Genomic DNA, 17,123 nt, shown 5'->3' with positions numbered 1-17,123 from the left:
TATCATTGTGAAGAGACCAGGTTAGTTTGCTGGATGCCTTGGAACTTGAAGTTGTCGACTATCTCTACATCGGCTCCATTGATGAGGACAGGGTTGTGTTCATCCCCTCGCTTCCTTAGGTCAACAACCAACTCTTTCATCTTGCAAGACACTAAGGACTAAGTTATTATCCTTGCACCATGACACTAGATTCTCGATCTTCCTGTACATGGTTTGGGAAGAGCTCCATTCAAGACCGCAAGAAATTGCAGCGAATTGTGGACGCAGCCCAGACCATGACACAAACCAACCTCCCTTTTATTAACTCCATTTATACCTCACGCTACCTCGGCAAGGCCAGCAGCATAATCAAGGACTAGTCGCACCTTGGCCACTCGGGAGAAAAAAAATAGTTCGAGTTGGAGGAAAGGTTCCAACCCGAAATATCACCTATTCTTTTTCCCCAGAGATTCTGCCTGGCCCGCTGAGTTACTCCAGCATTTTGTGCCTAGCTTGATAGTATTCTCGTTTCGAGGTCAGAAGGCTGTGATTTCATGCTAATGATTACGACATACACGTCAGTGCATTACTGTTTTTGCTTCAGTGTCAAATGGGATGTTCCAACTCACTCTTGTCAACACTGCAAGAACAGATTAAATTGCTGCTTTTGGTTAGTGATATTCGCAAGTGAAGCATTGATGTGAAATGACTACTGTCTCTTTCCAAGCAAACAAGATTACTGCAACCAAAAGATTTTTCGTTTTCTGAAGTGTTTTCAAGATACTTGTGTGATTATTCCTTTAAAAATTTACAAACTGCACCAACTGGAAATCTGAAATAAAAACAAAAACAAAATAAGGGAAATACGTGGGTTGGTTTCATTAAAACTGGTAAAAGTTTGAGATAAACAAGAATTATAATGTAAATATAGCAGGAGTGGAATAAGCAAAGGAATGACTGTAATCAGGTTGATCTTACCAATATTTTGCTTAAAAATTATACTACCTGCACTGAATTTTTTTAATTCGTAAGGAACATAAAATGTTCTCTGATGTGTTGTCTTATATTGGTTGTCAGGGCAAATATAACAGCAAAGCTACTACACCACGTTTCACAAAGGCCAAGGATGAGGGCTGGGTTGTCATCCTTGGGGAAATAGACAAAAAGGAATTGTTGGCTTTGAAACGAGTTGGATATGTTCGAAATCGAAGCACCATTTCTCTAGCCTTCTTTTCACCCGAAGTCACTGGAAGGTAAGATCCCTTTACTCCTTACCACCCCTGTAACTTTGGTAATCTTTAACAAGGTAAAGATATCCTAAAATACTTCACATAGCAGGGGACAAAAATGATATTGTCAGAAAGGGTGAGATTAGAGTGTGTGTCAAAAAATCAGGTTAAAAAGCGTAAGATATTAAGGAGGGTTTTAAAGGAGAAGAAAAAAAACAAAAATAAGATGTGCTGGTGTTTGAAGGGCAGAAGATCCAGAATTGAATGTTAAATCAGAGGAGGTCCAAAGCCATGGAGGAATTTAAATTCAAGAATGGGACTTTTAAATCTGAGCAACTTGGAGGTTATGTAAGCCAGAAAAGTCAGGAGTGAGCGGCAAAAGGAACGAGAGCTGGAGAAGGGAGATTGTTGGGTATACTAGATGATCATATCAGTTATAACAATCCCAGCCACCTACCAAGGTAGGTTTTAAATGCGCTTTTAGCAATAAGATAATTTATTCATTGTTATTCGGATTGCCCGTTATATCAAAGTGCAAAATAGTGTTGTGTCAGTTATTCCTGGAGGGACAATTAGGACAAACTACTTTAATCTGGATTAAACTCTTGTGAAAGTAACATGAAAGTGCTCATGCCTTAATGACCATTTCCAAGGTTGGTATAACTATTAATTTAACCTTTCCTTTGGCATCTGCTGAAAGCAGTGAAGAAAGAAAGTAAAATACTAAGTTTAAAAATATATATTTTCTATAAGGTAGACAAAAATGCTAGAGAAACTCAGCGAGTGAAGCAACAACTATCTTCGCTCCATAGATGCTGCCTCACCTGCTGAGTTTCTCCAGCATTTTTCTCCACCTTCGATTTTCCAGCATCTGCAGTTCCTTCTTAAATATATTTTCTGTAATCTTATTTTATCAAAAACAGTCAAATGTGCTTCGGTTTCCTCTCACACTCCAAAGACGTACAGGTTTGTAGGTTATTTGGCTTAGGTCAAAATAGTAAATTATCCCTCGTGTTACAGTATAGCGTTAATGTATGGGGATCGCTGGTCGGTGTGGACTCAGTGAGCTGAAGGACCTATTTCCCCACTGTATCCCTAAACTCAACTAAACTAATCTAAAACTAAAGCAATGACCCTACCCCACTGTACGAGTTCATTCAAGAGCTCTCCCGAGTTAAAAAAAAAATCAAACTCGTGGAAGCACGTAGAATGTACATAGCGGGTACGTCGGAGCTCGGGACGTCTCTCAGCGGCTCGTAATGCTAACGGCAGGTACTCGTGAGACGCAGTAAGCTCGTGAAGACTAAAAACCCAGAGCACCTACGAGGGGTCATTACCGTAAATCTCCGAGTTCGAATCAGGGCAAACTCGGGAGAACTCTTGAATGAACTCATACAGTGGGACAGGGCCATAAAGCTCAATTTTGTGCCCCAGCGTGAAAGTTGTGGTAGTCTTTATTTATTTAAACTTCCAATGTGCATTTAACTTCTGCTCTTAGAAATAGCATGAGGACCCTCCAGAATACTTGAGAATGTAATGCTTGGACATGCCCAGTGATAACTTGCTGTTTTATATTTGCTCTTCAGTGAGACAAGTACTTCCAAGTGTACAACACTATTATGCACAAGACCTTAAACCAATTGATGAGAGTCATTGGTAGACAAAAATGCTGGAGAAACTCAGCGGGTGCAGCAGCATCTATGGAGCGAAGGAAATAGGCAACGTTTCGGGCCGAAACCCTTCTTCAGAGTCATTTATGTTTTTGGTATTCATTAAAGTTAAATTACAAAACACTACAGTAACTTGTAGCTTTTGCCGATGCTCTTAATATTTTACAAATTTGTAGCTAAATAAAGGCCATTCAGTCCATAATCTTTGTACAAGCCCCATGCCTGACAGCAAAATACAATTCCTGATACCTGTTGTATTCTTGCATAGCCCCATCCTCCTCTACGTCACCTTATTTCACTCACAAAGACAGTATCATATTCGTATTGATTTACTGAACTGGGATCGTGTAGGTTCACATCTCAACATGAAAATGTCATCATTTGAACAGAGTTTAAAACAAAAATCATAAACCAAAAACCAGTATCATTACCAGTGTCTCTGGAGAAGGCAACTTGCCATCCAGATATGGGTCTGGCATGCAAGTGACTCGATACAATATCATTGTGGCATACTCAGAACTGCTCTCTGAATTAGCCTTGCAATCTGAATGAATGCTTTACTAGGAATACTGGGGAATGACCAATGGACCCTGGCTTTCTCAGTAACAACCATGTTCCAATGTAGGGATTTTTCCTTAATTATTCTTGTGATTTCTGTCTGATGATCTGCATATGTCATTGTTTCTTTATGATTCAGAAAGGTTTCTCTGAATCTCTCCATTCACTGCCTCACTAGCTACTTAAACTCGTGACTCTTAACCTCTCCCTAACCAAAGGAAAAAGTATTTTCTTATTTGACTCTTGGAAAACCTTGTCTTAACTTTATAAAATGTTCTCCTCCAGTGTCAATAGATTCTGTAACTCTAATTTAATCTCCTCATAACTACACGGAATTACATATCAACACAGAAGCAGACTATTTGGCCTCTAGTCCGCACTAATGTTTATGCTCCACTCAGGCTTTCCAAATAATAAGAGTAGATTTCCAAGTAATCTATTAGTCATAAAGTCTTACAACCGTGGAAATAGACCCTTCGGACCAACTTGCCCACACCGGCCCCATCTACTGCCCCAACGTGTCCCATCTACACGAGTCCCACCTACCTGCGTTTGGACCATATCCAAGTTTGTGGATGACACAAAGCTGGGTGGCAGTGTGAATTGTGAAGAGGATGTTAGGAGGTTGCAGGGTGACCTGGACAGGTTGAGTGAGTGGGCAGATGCGTGGCAGATGCAGTATAATATAGATAAATGTGAGGTTATCCACTTTGTCAGCAAAAACAAGGGGGCAGATTATTATCTCAATAGGGTTAGGTTAGGTAAGGGGGAGGTGCAGCGAGACCTGGGCGCCCTTGTACACCGGTCACTGAAAGTTGGCTTACAGGTACAGCAGGCAGTGAAGAAAGCTAATGGAATGTTGACCTTCATAACAAGAGGATTTCAGTATAGGAGTAAATAGGTTCTTCTGCAGTTGTATAGGGCTCTGGTGAGACTACATCTGGAGTATTGTGTACAGTTTTGGTCTCCTAATTTGAGGAAGGACATCCTTGTGATTGAGGCAGTGCAGCATAGGTTCACGAGATTGATCCCTGGGATGGCGGGACTGTCATATGAAGAAAGATTGAAAAGACTAGGCTTGTATTCACTGGAGTTTAGAAGGATGTGGGGGGATCTAATAGAAACATATAAAATTATAAAAGGACTGGACAAGCTAGATGCAGGAAAAAAGTTCCCAATGTGGGGCGAGTCCAGAACCAGGGGCCACAGTCTTAGAATAAAGGGGAGGTCATTTAAGACTGAGGTGAGAAAAAACTTTTTCACCCAGAGAGTTGTGAATTTGTGGAATTCCTTGCCACAGAGGGCAGTGGAGGCCAAGTCACTGGATAGATTTAAGAGAGAGTTAGATAGAGCTCTGAAGGCTAGTGGAGTCAAGGGATATGGGGAGAAGGCAGGCACGGGTTATTGATAGGGGACGATCAACCATGATCACAATGAATGGTGGTGCTGGCTCGAAGGGCCGAATAGCCTCGTCCTGCAACTATTTTCTATGTTTCTATGTTTCTATCCCTTTAAACTTGTCCTATCCATGTACCATTCTTTGAACCATAACACTGCTGCCTTGCGTTTATCAGTGGCAAACTTTGTTTTCCAATTATTTTCCCATTTTGCATTATTAATATCCTGTTCAGTATAGACCATTATCCCCAGCATTACCCACGATAGTCAAATATTAACCCATTCTGTGGGGTTAATATACTACCTTTAAGAGGGTTGACACAGTCATCTTCAGCTGTGTGGAAGTATATATTTTTTCAGTCTTGTACTGTTTGCTGCTAATTGGAAAACCCCAAATTCTGCAAGATTTTTTTTCAACTGACGGTATTTGTTTAACTGGAATAAATGACCTTAAACACTTTTATTGGCAGTACCGTTAAAAACATAAGGTTCTCCAAATTTTAACTCTAAACTCAAAGATAGAGGTCAATAGTATTCATGTTTTATAGTAAGATCATATCATTGTTAAATTGGTATTGAATTAAGTAAATTATACATGATAAAGCAACAATTTATATTCTTCATAGTAGGTTCGTCAAACCATCACAGATCCTATCACCTCCGGCAACCTCCCCTCCACAACCTCCAACCTTATACAGTAGTTCCCAATCCTGCACTGCCCGTTTCTATCTCCTTCCCAGAATCCACGAGGAAGGCTGACCAGGCTGATCCATTATTTCTGCTTGTCCCTGCCCCAACAAACTCGTCTCAAATTCCTTGATTAGGTGGCGTGGTGGTACAGCCCATGTTCGATACCAACTTTGGGTATTGTCTGTTTAGAATTTGCACCTTCTCTCTGTGACTGCATGGGTTTATTCTAGTGCCCCGACAACCCGGAGGTATGAACATTGATTTCTCCAGTATTTAGTAATCCTCCTCCCCCCCCCCCTCTTTCTCCTGCCTGCCAGCCTGACACACACACATTTCTCCAACCATACCCCTTCAAGTTCACATTTATTGTCACATGCACCAATTAAGGGACAGTGATATTTGAGTTATCATACAGACACACAAGTAAAAAGAACACAATACACAATAGAATTTAACATAAACATCCACCACAGTGGAATCAACATTCTTCACTGTGATGGGAGGCAATAACGTTCAGTCAATCTTCACCCTAGTCACCCAGTTTCTTTCCCTTTCTCTATACACTCATCTTCCATCTGCATTCACTATTTCCTTTTTATCGTCTCCCTTTCCCCCTTTATCTTCCCCATTTCCCCCTCTCCCTGCCCCTTCCTCCCATATGCCTCCCTCTAGCTTTACATTTAACTCCTTCCCTCTTTCCTTATCGGATACCTTTCTATCTCCTTTTCACCTCCAGTCTTTGTCACTTTATTCATCCACCTGTCCATTACCTACCCATCCCCCCTCCCCCCACACACCCACTATCACCTGATTCCACCTACATCGCCCCATTACTTATATCCAGCTTTTCCCCTCCAGTCTATCTGTCTAAAGAAAGGTCCCGACCCGAACTATTGTCGGTCCATTCCCTCCACAGATGCTCCTTGACCCGCTGAGTTCCTCTGGAACTTGTTTTTTTGTTCAAGATTCCAGCATCTGCAGTTTCTCGTGTCTGCTCTTAAAATAAAGTAATTTGATAAATTCAAGGAAAGGATATGGAATTAAAACGAGTTTTTGATATGTATTTTAAGGTGCTTTTAAGGTCAGCAATTAATTGCGATCTTTATAAAATCCATTCTGTTCAGCATTACTGGTTGTAATCAGAATGGGGTTTTTTTTCACACTTCAACGCATTTAAGTTTTCACTCTGTATCGAAGTGTAGAAAGGCTTTAAATAAATGTGGCATATGTGTTTCTTTTGTTTGAAGGTATATCTACACATTGTATCTGATGAATGATAGCTACCTGGGGATGGACCAGCAGTATGACATTTATTTGGATGTGATAGCAGCGAGCATCGCTGCTCAAGTCAACACCGAGGTCTCAGATGCCATGAGTGACCTGGCCGTGGCCTGAATATTCACAGGTTTAGTGCCGAACAAGCCAGGAGCAGCACAGATTGTGCTGGGGTGCTGGAGCAGCAGTGAAAATTACTTGATATTTGCCTTAGTAGATGCAACTTCTAACCTCAGATTCAAAGGAAATTACAGGTGGCTGCTGATGTGACTTCCAGTGTGATTCATCTACACAGCTTGGTGGCCTTATGTAAATTTGCATTTTAGATTACTGCTCTAACCTGATAAATTTGAGTCTGTTTATATAGTTCACCAACGCACCAGGCAAAGAGCTGAGAGCTGCCCATCAACGTCACAACTTCCTTCTCCATTACTTTATTAAGGCTATGTATTTGTTGTGGAGATGTCATTGGCACTTTTTAAGAAGATCTTAATATTAATTAGCATTCTTTCAGTGAATGCAAATTTGCATCGACAGCTGATTACAAAGATGGAAAAGGAACCAACCTACTTTCTTCATAACTAATAAAGTATGGACTTCTTGTACTTCCTGTAACTGATACTGGAGCATTTAACCGATTATTCTGTATAGTGTAAGTTATTTTGAATTAAGCCATCAAACTGATTAGTAATATTATCAAGGCAAAACGGAAGTCTGTACAATCAGCATAATTGTTATATGAATTAACGGTATATTTACAAAAAAAAACTATCTCTATGACGAGAGAGAAAATAAGGTAATTTAAAGGCAAGTTGTGATTGAAAATTAATTCCCATATCCACAGAGTGCAGAGGGTATTCATTTCCATGGTAACACAAAGGCTAAACTCGACACATTTATAACCATGGGGTCAGGTTAAACCTAATAACCTTTCTCTGCAGTGAAAGCTGTCACAATTCATTTGTCAATACCAATTTAGTTGTATCTGTAAAAATTAAATTGTGGCAAAAATACTTGCTAGCACAAGGAAAAAAATGATATTTACTGTCAAAAGGGAAACTGGCATTGAATATGAGTTTACAATGCTGCTTGCAAATGTACAAAACCATTAAACTTTATTGCAATACCTGTCTTTTTTGTCCATTTTTTGTCATATTGAAAATAGCTATCGATGGATCTATTGTAGAAAACAACATAAGATCCAAGAAGATACTTTTTCTGATAAGAGATACTTCGTCCTGGGTGGCATCGTGGTGCAGCGGTAGAGTTGCTGCCTAATTACCCTGTCCCACTTAGGAAACCTCACCCAAGGTTTCCGTGCGGTTCCCGGAGGTTTTTGTCAGTCTCCCTACCTGCTTCCACTATCTGCAACCTCCGGCAACCACCTGCAACCTCCGGGAACCGCACGGAAACCTTGGGTGGGGCGCAAAGTCTCCAGAGGTTTCCGTTCAGGTTTCCTAAGTGGGACAGGGGCATTACAACACCAGAGCCCTAGGTTTGATCCTGACTATGGGTCCTGTCTGTACGGAGTTTGTACATTCTCCCCTTGAACGGCATGGATTTTCTCCGAGATCTCCCGTTGCCTCCCACACTCCAAAGATATACAGGTTTGTAGATTAATTGTCCCTAGTTTGTGTACGATAGCGCTAATGTGCAGGGATCGCTGGTCGGCGTGGACTCGGTGGACCGAAGGAACTGTTTCCACTCTGTATCTCTAAACTAAACCTAAAAATATTTAATGTTTCATTTCTCTTATTTAAATCATTACCAAGTAGCCAAGAACAACATTGATTTTCTGATCATTTACCAATAATCCCACAATTGAATAATATTACCGATTCAAGCAGATGGTTTTTCACTATTTTATGCATTCTTTCTACATTTTAATACTTTCTTTAATGAAGCAGTTTTATCAGTATATCTCTGTTATTTGTTTGTAAACATAGTTTTGATAAAGTAAGGTAACCTGAAATCCTTTAATGTGACATGTACAATATAAGGAAAGCGTAGATGAAAGAGGGAAGCGCGTTAAGATGAAATAGCCGTGCATTTGGATAGCAGTAACAGGATCGGTCCAAGTCAGCATGTATTTACAGAGGGGAAATCATGCTTGATTAATCTTCTGGAATTTTTTGAGGATGTAACTAGGAAAATGGACAAGGGAGAGCCAGTGGATGTAGTGTACCTAGACTTTCAGAAAGCATTTGATAAGGTCCCACATAGGAGATTAGTGGACAAAATTAGGACACATGGTATTGGAGGTAGAGTGCTGACATGGATAGAAAATTGGTTGGTAGACAGGAAACAAAGAGTAGGGATTAGCGGGTCCCTTTCAGAATGGCAGACAGTGACTAGTGGGGAACCGCAAGGCTCGGTGCTGGGACCGCAGCTATTTACAATATAGATCAATGATTTAGATGAAGGGATTCAAAGTAACATTAGCAAATTTGCAGATGACACAAAGCTGGGTGACAGTGTGAGCTGTGAGGAGGATGCTATGAGAATGCAGGGTGACTTGGACTGGTTGGGTGAGTGGGCAAATGCATGGCAGATGCCGTTTAATGTGGATAAATGTGAGGTTATCCACTTTGGTAGCAAAAACAGGAAGGCAGATTATTATCTAAATGGCGTCAAGTTGGGAAAAGGGGAAGTGCAACGGGATCTGGGGGATCGTTGTTCATCAGTCAATGAAAGTAAGCATGCAGGTACAGCAGGCAGTGAAGAAAGCGAATGGCATGTTGGCCTTCATAACAAGAGGAGTCGAGTATAGGAGCAAATAGGGGCTTCTGCAGTTGTACAGGGCCCTAGTGAGATCACAGCTGGAGTATTGTGTGCAGTTTTGGTCCCCTAATTTGAAGAAGGACATTATTGCTATTGAGGGAGTGCAGCGTAGGTTTACAAGGTTAATTCCAGGGATGGCAGGACTGTCATCTGCGGAGAGAATGGAGCGGCTGGGCTTGTATACTCTGGAGTTTAGAAGGATGAGAGGGAATCTTATTGAAACATATAAGATTATAAAGGGTTTGGACACACTAGAGGCAGGAAACATGTTCCCGATGTTGGAAGAGTCCAGAACCAAGGGCCACAGTTTAAGAATAAGGGGTAACCCTTTTAGAATGAAGATGAGGAAACACTTTTTCACACAGAGTTGTGAGTCAGTGGAATTCTCTGCCTCAGAGGGCGCTGGAGGCCGGATCTCTGGATACTTTCAAGAGAGAGCTAGATAGGGCTCTTAAAGATAGCGGAGTCAGGGGATATGTGGAGAAGGCAGGAACGGGATACTGATTGGGGATGATCAGCCATCATGATATTGAATGGCGGTGCTGGCTCCAAGGGCCGAATGGCCTACTCCTGCACATATTGTCTATTGTTCCTTTGAAATAGTTATTGGTAAAATTACTAACTTCGCTGTTGTAAGACTTAAATTGTTGAACAGTTTTTTGAGGTATGAATTCTGAAATGAGTGAGTGGTAAATACTGTTAACCGCCAATAAGATTGACGCAAAAAAGTAGGTGAAACACAGCCATTTGTTCCTCCTTGGTTGTATTTTCAAAGTAGTAGAGGATTCATGGAAAATAGAACAGTATAGCATAGGAACGGACGTTGGGCCCACAATGGTTATGCCAAACATGATGCCTGGCTGAACTGACCTCATCTGCCAGCAAGCGATCCATATCCCTCCATTTCCTGCAAATCCATGCGCCTATCTCAAACCTTCTTAAACGCAAAGAAGCAGCAGTCTCATCCATTATTCTGGCTAACCATGTAATTGAGGTAGTACTGAGTCACCAAACTAAAAACTTTAACTTTTAATTAGAAATCGATTGTTCCGGGGAGCTTTAGGGTTATTTTAAGTGATACGGTAACCAAGTCACAAAATTCTGCTCCCCTTGCTTTCCTGCCACTAAGTGCACTTATAACATTATTATCACATGCGCGAGTATTTCTGACATAAGAACAGACAGACCTGTGTGATTCTTCCACTGCTGTGGACTTTGGATGAGATGGGTTTAACAAGATAATTACTGGTCCGAAAACACTGCTGCAATTATAAAGAAAGCACATCAGCGCCTCTACTTCCTGAGAAGATTACGGAGAGTCAGTATGTCAAGGAGGACTCTCTCTAACTTCTACATGTGCACAGTAGAGAGCATGCTGACCGGTTGCATCGTGGCTTGGTTCGGCTACTTGAGTGCCCAGGAGCGGAAAAGGCTACAAAAAGTAATAAACACTGCCTAGTCCATCATAGGCTCTGACCTCCCTACCATCGAGGGGATCTATCGCAGTCGCTGCCTCAAAAAGGTTGGCAGTATCATCATCAGACACACAACATCCTGGCCACACACTCATCTCCCTGCTACCTTCAGGTAGAAGGTACATGAGCCTGAGGACTGCAACGTCCAGGTTCAGGAATAGCTACTTCCCCACAGCCATCAGGCTATTAAACTCAACTCAAACAAACTGAACATTAATAGACCATATCTGTTTATTTGCACTTTATCTGTTTATTTATTCATGTGTGTATATGTTTATATAATGGTATATGGACACACTGATCTGTTCTGTATTCATGCCTACTATATTCTGTTGTGCTCAAGCAAAGCATGAATTTCATTGTCCTATCTGGGACACACAACAATAAACTCTTGAATCTTAAATCTTTGCATAATCTGCCAACCAAATTATGTTGGGGTGCTATGATAGACTGGAGTAATTCAGCGGGTCAGGCAGCATCTCTGGAGAAAGGAATATGTGACGTTTCAGGTCGGAACCGTTCTTCAGACTGGAGGTACTGTGGGATATATTGGTCATAGTGAGATCGAGCACAAAAACGCCCTGCATCCCATGCGACCATAAGGCACCCACTTTATTCGCATTTTAATCCTGTTTTATTCTTCTCTCATTCCCATCAACTCTCCCCAGATACTGATGCTCCATCTGCTATTTACAGTGAGTAATTTAACCCACTCACCTGTACATCTTTGGGATGTGATAGGAAAGCGAAACATACAGAGGAAATTCATGTGGTCACAGGTGCATTGTTCAAACTCTGCACAGACAGCATCTGAGGCGAAGATTGAAGCAGGGCTACAAGGCCTGTGAGGCAGCGTCTCTAACAGCTGTGTCACCCAAGCATCTCAAGAATGCAGTGTCATTGCATTGAAATTAGTTTGGAGATGGTACTGGAATTGCAAATAGTTTTACACAAAAAGGGTTGGTGGTCTTATTGACAGCTTAGGTATGCACCTGTTGGAGTTTAGAAGAGTGAGATAGTTTAGTTTATTTTCATGTGTACTGAGGTACAGTAAAAAAGCATTTGTCATGGAGATGGAGATCAAGATGGAGGTTGATTGAAACACGTAATATATTGAGGCATCTTGACTGGATGGATATGGAGAGCGGGTTATTCTTCTGAGGAGATCTAGAACGAAAGGTCAAGTTTTAAAATGCGATTTACGTCTTTGGAGTTCCCTATCTCAAAGGGCAGTGGTGGGGTGGAAGATCGCAACCTTCACGTGGTCCGCCCTGTTTCGACTAACGCAATCAACTCGACGTGCACAAACGGATTATCCAATCGACCAAGTTGTTCTTCAACTTTAGGCTGTGCACGCCACACGAAAGAAGAAGTGGGCAGTGGTAATAGTCTTTGAAAACTTTTAAGCAGATATTTGATTTAAATAATAAGGAAGACAAAGGTTCTCAATGATGGTTGGGAATCTTTGCAATGGCCTTATTACATGGCAGAGCAGGCTTGAATGGTCATGTGGCCTACCCTTGATCCTCATTCATATAGAATCTACCTTTGCAATTCATCGACAATGCAAGCGATAAAGACATTACATTTATTTTTTGAAACTAATTGAGGTGATTTTCAAAAGTGTAGAAGTTCACAGTTAATTCTTATTCAATTAGTATAACACCTTGGTCGAGAACTTTTTGCATGGTGTATATTTCTGAAACCACAAATTGCTATTTTGGGAAGAAATATATATATTTTTAAATTTATTTTCTTTCATTGCAATGTTTGGGGTGGCTCAGCGGTAGAGTTACTGCCTTACAGTGCTTGAGACCCAGGTTCGATCCTGACGGAGTTGGTACGATCTTCCCGTGACCTGTGTGGATTCTCTCCAGGATCTCCGGTTTTATCCAACACTCCAATGACGTACAGGTTTGTCTGTTAATTGGCTTGGTATATTGTAAATTGTCTCTAGTCATATGCTGAGAGAATGGAGTGGATGCACTAGTCCCACCTGACTGCGTTGGTTTCATATCCCTCCAAACCTGTCCTATCCATGTACCTGTGTAACTGGTTCTTAAATGTTGGGATAGTCCCAGCCTCAACTGCCTCCTCTGGCAGCTTGTTCCATACACCAACCACCCTTTGTGTGAAAAAGCTACCCCTCAGATTCCTATTAAATCTATTCCCCTTCACCTTAAACCTATGTCCTCTGGTACTTGATTGACATACTCTGGGCAAGAGACTCTGTGCATCTAACCGATTTATTCCTCTCGTGGTTTTATACACCTCTATAAAATCACCTCTCCACCTCCTGTGCTCCAGAGCATATAGTTCCAGCCTGCTCAACCTCTCCCTGTAGTTCAGACCCCCCAGTCCTGGTAACATCCTCGTAAATCTTCTCTATACCCTTTCCAGCTTGACAATATCTTTCCTATAACATGGTGCCCAGAACCGAACACAATACTCTAAATGCGGTCTCAGCAACATCTTATACAACTGCAACATGACCTCCCAGCTTCTATACTCAATACTCTGACTGATGAAGGCCAATGTGCCAAAGGCCTTTTTGACCAACTTATCTACCTGCGACTACACCTTCAAGGAACCATGCACCTGCACTACCAGATCCCTCTGCTCATTATGAAAAATAATATTGTTTGCCCATTTGTAGCTTTTATCAGATTACAGCAGGATCTAGATCAACTTGGAAAGTGTGCAAGGGAATGGCAGGTGGGATTTTGGTCAAGTGCAAAATTATGTGCTTTGGAAAGATAATCTAGGCATACACGGTGAATGGTTGGGCCCATGGACGTGTGTCAGGAGCAGATAAGAAAGTAGGATAGCATGGAACTGGTGTGAACTGATGGTTGATGGTCAGTGTGGACTTGGTGGGCTGCTGGGTCTGTTTCCATTATGTATCTTTCAATCAATCAAATTCTCTCAGTTTCTTCCTCCAAGTCATACTAAGACCCTATAAACAATACTTACATTCCCAGGTTTGAAGGCAAACTTCACCCCAGTTCCAGGTTCCATATCCCAAGTGTTAAATAAATGTCACCCATTTCTAAATAACTCTGAGTTGTGATATGATCAGGCCCTGGGAAAATCATAGTAAAATCCAATTTTAGGCCCTTCACGTACTGTACTAAATGAAATGCCTGCTTATTTATAGGTTTCAAGCTTTCATGCATGCAAGTGCATCCTTGGACTGCTAATTACACATCAGTGAGAGTTATGAATCATAATGGTATTATTCTTATCCCATTTCCTTTGCCTCGATGCAGCGCATTGAAAATTATGGACACGAAGGTGCAAACTATTTTAAGGTGCTAGGATTCTTTTGTGCAAAATGAGTTTAATAATAATTATTAAATATGTTACAGTCGCAACTCCACACAGCAAGAAAGCAATTTGTCAAAGTTAATACACGAGCTGAGTTTTTAAAGCACATTGTGACGAGTTGTAATCTCCCACCTACTATAGACTTTGACCACTTCATCAGTCAGAGCATTAAGTATAGAAGTTGGGAGGCCATGTTGCAGTTGTTGGTGAGACCGCATTTAGAATATTGTGATCAGTTCTGGGCGCCATGTTATAGGAAAGATATTGTCAAGCTTGAAAGGGTTCAGAAAAGATTTACGAGGATGTTGCCAGGACTAGTGTGTGAGCTATAGGGAGAGGATGAGTAGGCTGGGTCTCTATTCCATGGAGCACAGGTGGATGGGGAGATCTTATAGAGGTGTACAAAATCATGAGAGGAATAGATTGGGTAGATGCGTAGAGTCTTTTGCCCAGAGTAGGGGGAATCGAGGACCAGAGGACGTAGATACAAGGTAAAGGGGAAAAGATTTAATAGGAATCCGAGGGGTAACTTTTTCACACAAAGGGTGGTGGGTGTATGGAACAAGCTGCCAGAGGAGGTAGTTGTGGCTGGAACTATCCTGTCGTTTAAGAAACAGTTAGACAGGTACATATATAGGACAGGTTTGAAGGGATATGGGCCAAATGCAAGCAAGTGGGACTAGTATAGCTGGGACATTGTTGGCCGATGTGGGCAAGTTGGGCCGAAGAGCATGTTTCCACACTATGACATCACTTACAGCTGCAGGTTAAAATACAGATTAGATACTAATAAAATACTATATTAGAAAGATAGATAGATCAGCCATGAATGAATGGCAAAATAGACTCATTGGGCCGAATGGCCTAATTCTGCTCCTATGACCTATGAACTTCATCGTTGTTTACAACCTTGCTCTGGCAGCTCCTGCGACGGCGCTGGTGCCAAACTGTAACGGCCCTGTTGTTCCTTTGGATCGATCAGCGACGTGGAGAGGGGGGACGTGCTGCATGGGCAACAGCCTGGGCGATGTCATATGGAGGACACTCCAGCTTTGCCTGCGGCGTCGACACAACAAGGGGAGCAACAGCCACCGGTTATAAGTCATCGGTAGTTGGCGTAAAGTGAGGCACAAGGGGTTGCTCCCGACGGTGGGACGGATTTTCGGATCTCACTGAACAGCTACCGCCCGCCTCAAGCTGGGCAGCCCCCAGCAAATAAGGTGCCGTCCCGCCACAGTCTGCTATCCTCATGGGGATTAGGAACCATCCGAACAGCAGATCGCAACCTTCACACCTACCAACAAAAGAACACTTCAAAAGAGACCAACTCTAAAACGGGGAACTTGGAATGCCCAGACAATGATGACCGGCCTCTCTGAAAACCTACAGGACATCAGCGATTGCAGGAAAGCAGCTGTCATAAACAACAAGCTCAAGAGACTCAATGTAGACAAAGCCACCATCCAGGAAACAAGGCTGGAAACAAGGAAACAAGGAGAAGGAGTACACATTTTATTGGCAGGGGAAGGACTCTCACAAGCCCAGAGAGCACGGAGTAGGCTTCGCAGTAAGGAACAGCCTGTTGAACATGGTGGAACAGAGCTGTAATGGCTCAGAGCGACTCCTGACTCTCTGCCTCAACACCACCGCAGGCCCAGTCACTCTTGTCAGCGTGTAGGCCCCGACACTGTCCTCCACATCAGACACAACGGACGAGCTCTATGAGAACCTCGCATCCATCATCAGCAGCATCCCCAGCAAGGAAGAACTTGTTCTCCTGGGCGACTTCAACGCCAGAGTGGGCGCAGACCAGGAATCGTGATCTTCCTGCCTTGGGCAGTTTGGTGTGGGCAAAATGAATGAAAACGGGCAGCGACTGCTTGAGCTGTGCTCTTACCGTAATCTGTGCATCGCCAACTGGTACTTCCAGACAAAGCCCCAGCACAAGGTTGCCTGGGGACACCCACGCTCAAAGCCTACGATGACGATGACCTATGAACTATATAGTTTCCACATAAAGATTCCAGATTAATTCATATTTAGACTTTAGAGATACAACATAGAAACATAGAAACATAGAAATTAGGTGCAGGAGTAGGCCATTCGGCCCTTCGAGCCTGCCTCGCCATTCAATATGATCATGGCTGATCATCCAACTCAGTATCCTGTACCTGCCTTCTCTCCATACCCCCTGATCCCTTTAGGCACAAGGGCCACATCTAACTCCCTCTTAAATATAGCCAATGAACTGGCCTCAACTACCTTCTGTGGCAGAGAATTCCACAGATTCATCACTCTCTGTGTGAAAAATGATTTTCTCATCTCCCGTCCTAAAAGATTTCCCCCTTATCCTTAAACTGTGACCCCTTGTTCTGGACTTCCCCAACATCGGGAACAATCTTCCTGCATCTAGCCTGTCCAACCCCTTAAGAATGTTGTAAGTTTCTATAAGATCCCCCCTCAATCTTCTAAATTCTAGCGAGTACAAGCCGAGTCTATCCAGTCTTTCTTCATATGAAAGTCCTGGCATCCCGGGAATCAGTCTGGTGAGCCTTCTCTGTGCTCTCTCTATGGCAAGAATGTCTTTTCTCAGATTAGAAGACCAAAACTGTACGCAATACTCCAGGTGTGGTCTCACCAAGACCCTGTACAACTGCAGTAAAACCTCCCTGCTCCTATACTCAAATCCTTTTGCTATGAATGCTAACATACCATTCGCTTTCTTGACTGCCTGCTGCACC

General features: G+C 42.3%; 1 protein-coding gene across 1 annotated transcript in view; it reads left to right on the top strand.

Annotated features, from left to right (window-relative positions):
- The window catches only part of ascc3 (activating signal cointegrator 1 complex subunit 3), a 363,313-nt gene extending 355,736 nt beyond the window's left edge, over positions 1-7,577 (top strand). The window contains exons 41-42 of the mRNA XM_033021915.1: positions 1,057-1,232; positions 6,772-7,577. Coding sequence (XP_032877806.1) covers positions 1,057-1,232; positions 6,772-6,919 — 324 coding nt within the window. The 3' untranslated portion in view covers positions 6,920-7,577. The remainder of the gene's footprint in view (positions 1-1,056; positions 1,233-6,771) is intronic.
- The last annotated feature ends 9,546 nt before the right edge of the window (positions 7,578-17,123 follow it).

Source organism: Amblyraja radiata, chromosome 5 (genome assembly GCF_010909765.2).
Source record: "Amblyraja radiata isolate CabotCenter1 chromosome 5, sAmbRad1.1.pri, whole genome shotgun sequence".
NCBI classification, from domain to species: Eukaryota; Metazoa; Chordata; class Chondrichthyes; order Rajiformes; family Rajidae; genus Amblyraja; species Amblyraja radiata.
The sequence above is the reverse complement of the archived record's forward strand: the minus strand, read 5'-3'. Positions and strand labels throughout refer to the sequence as shown.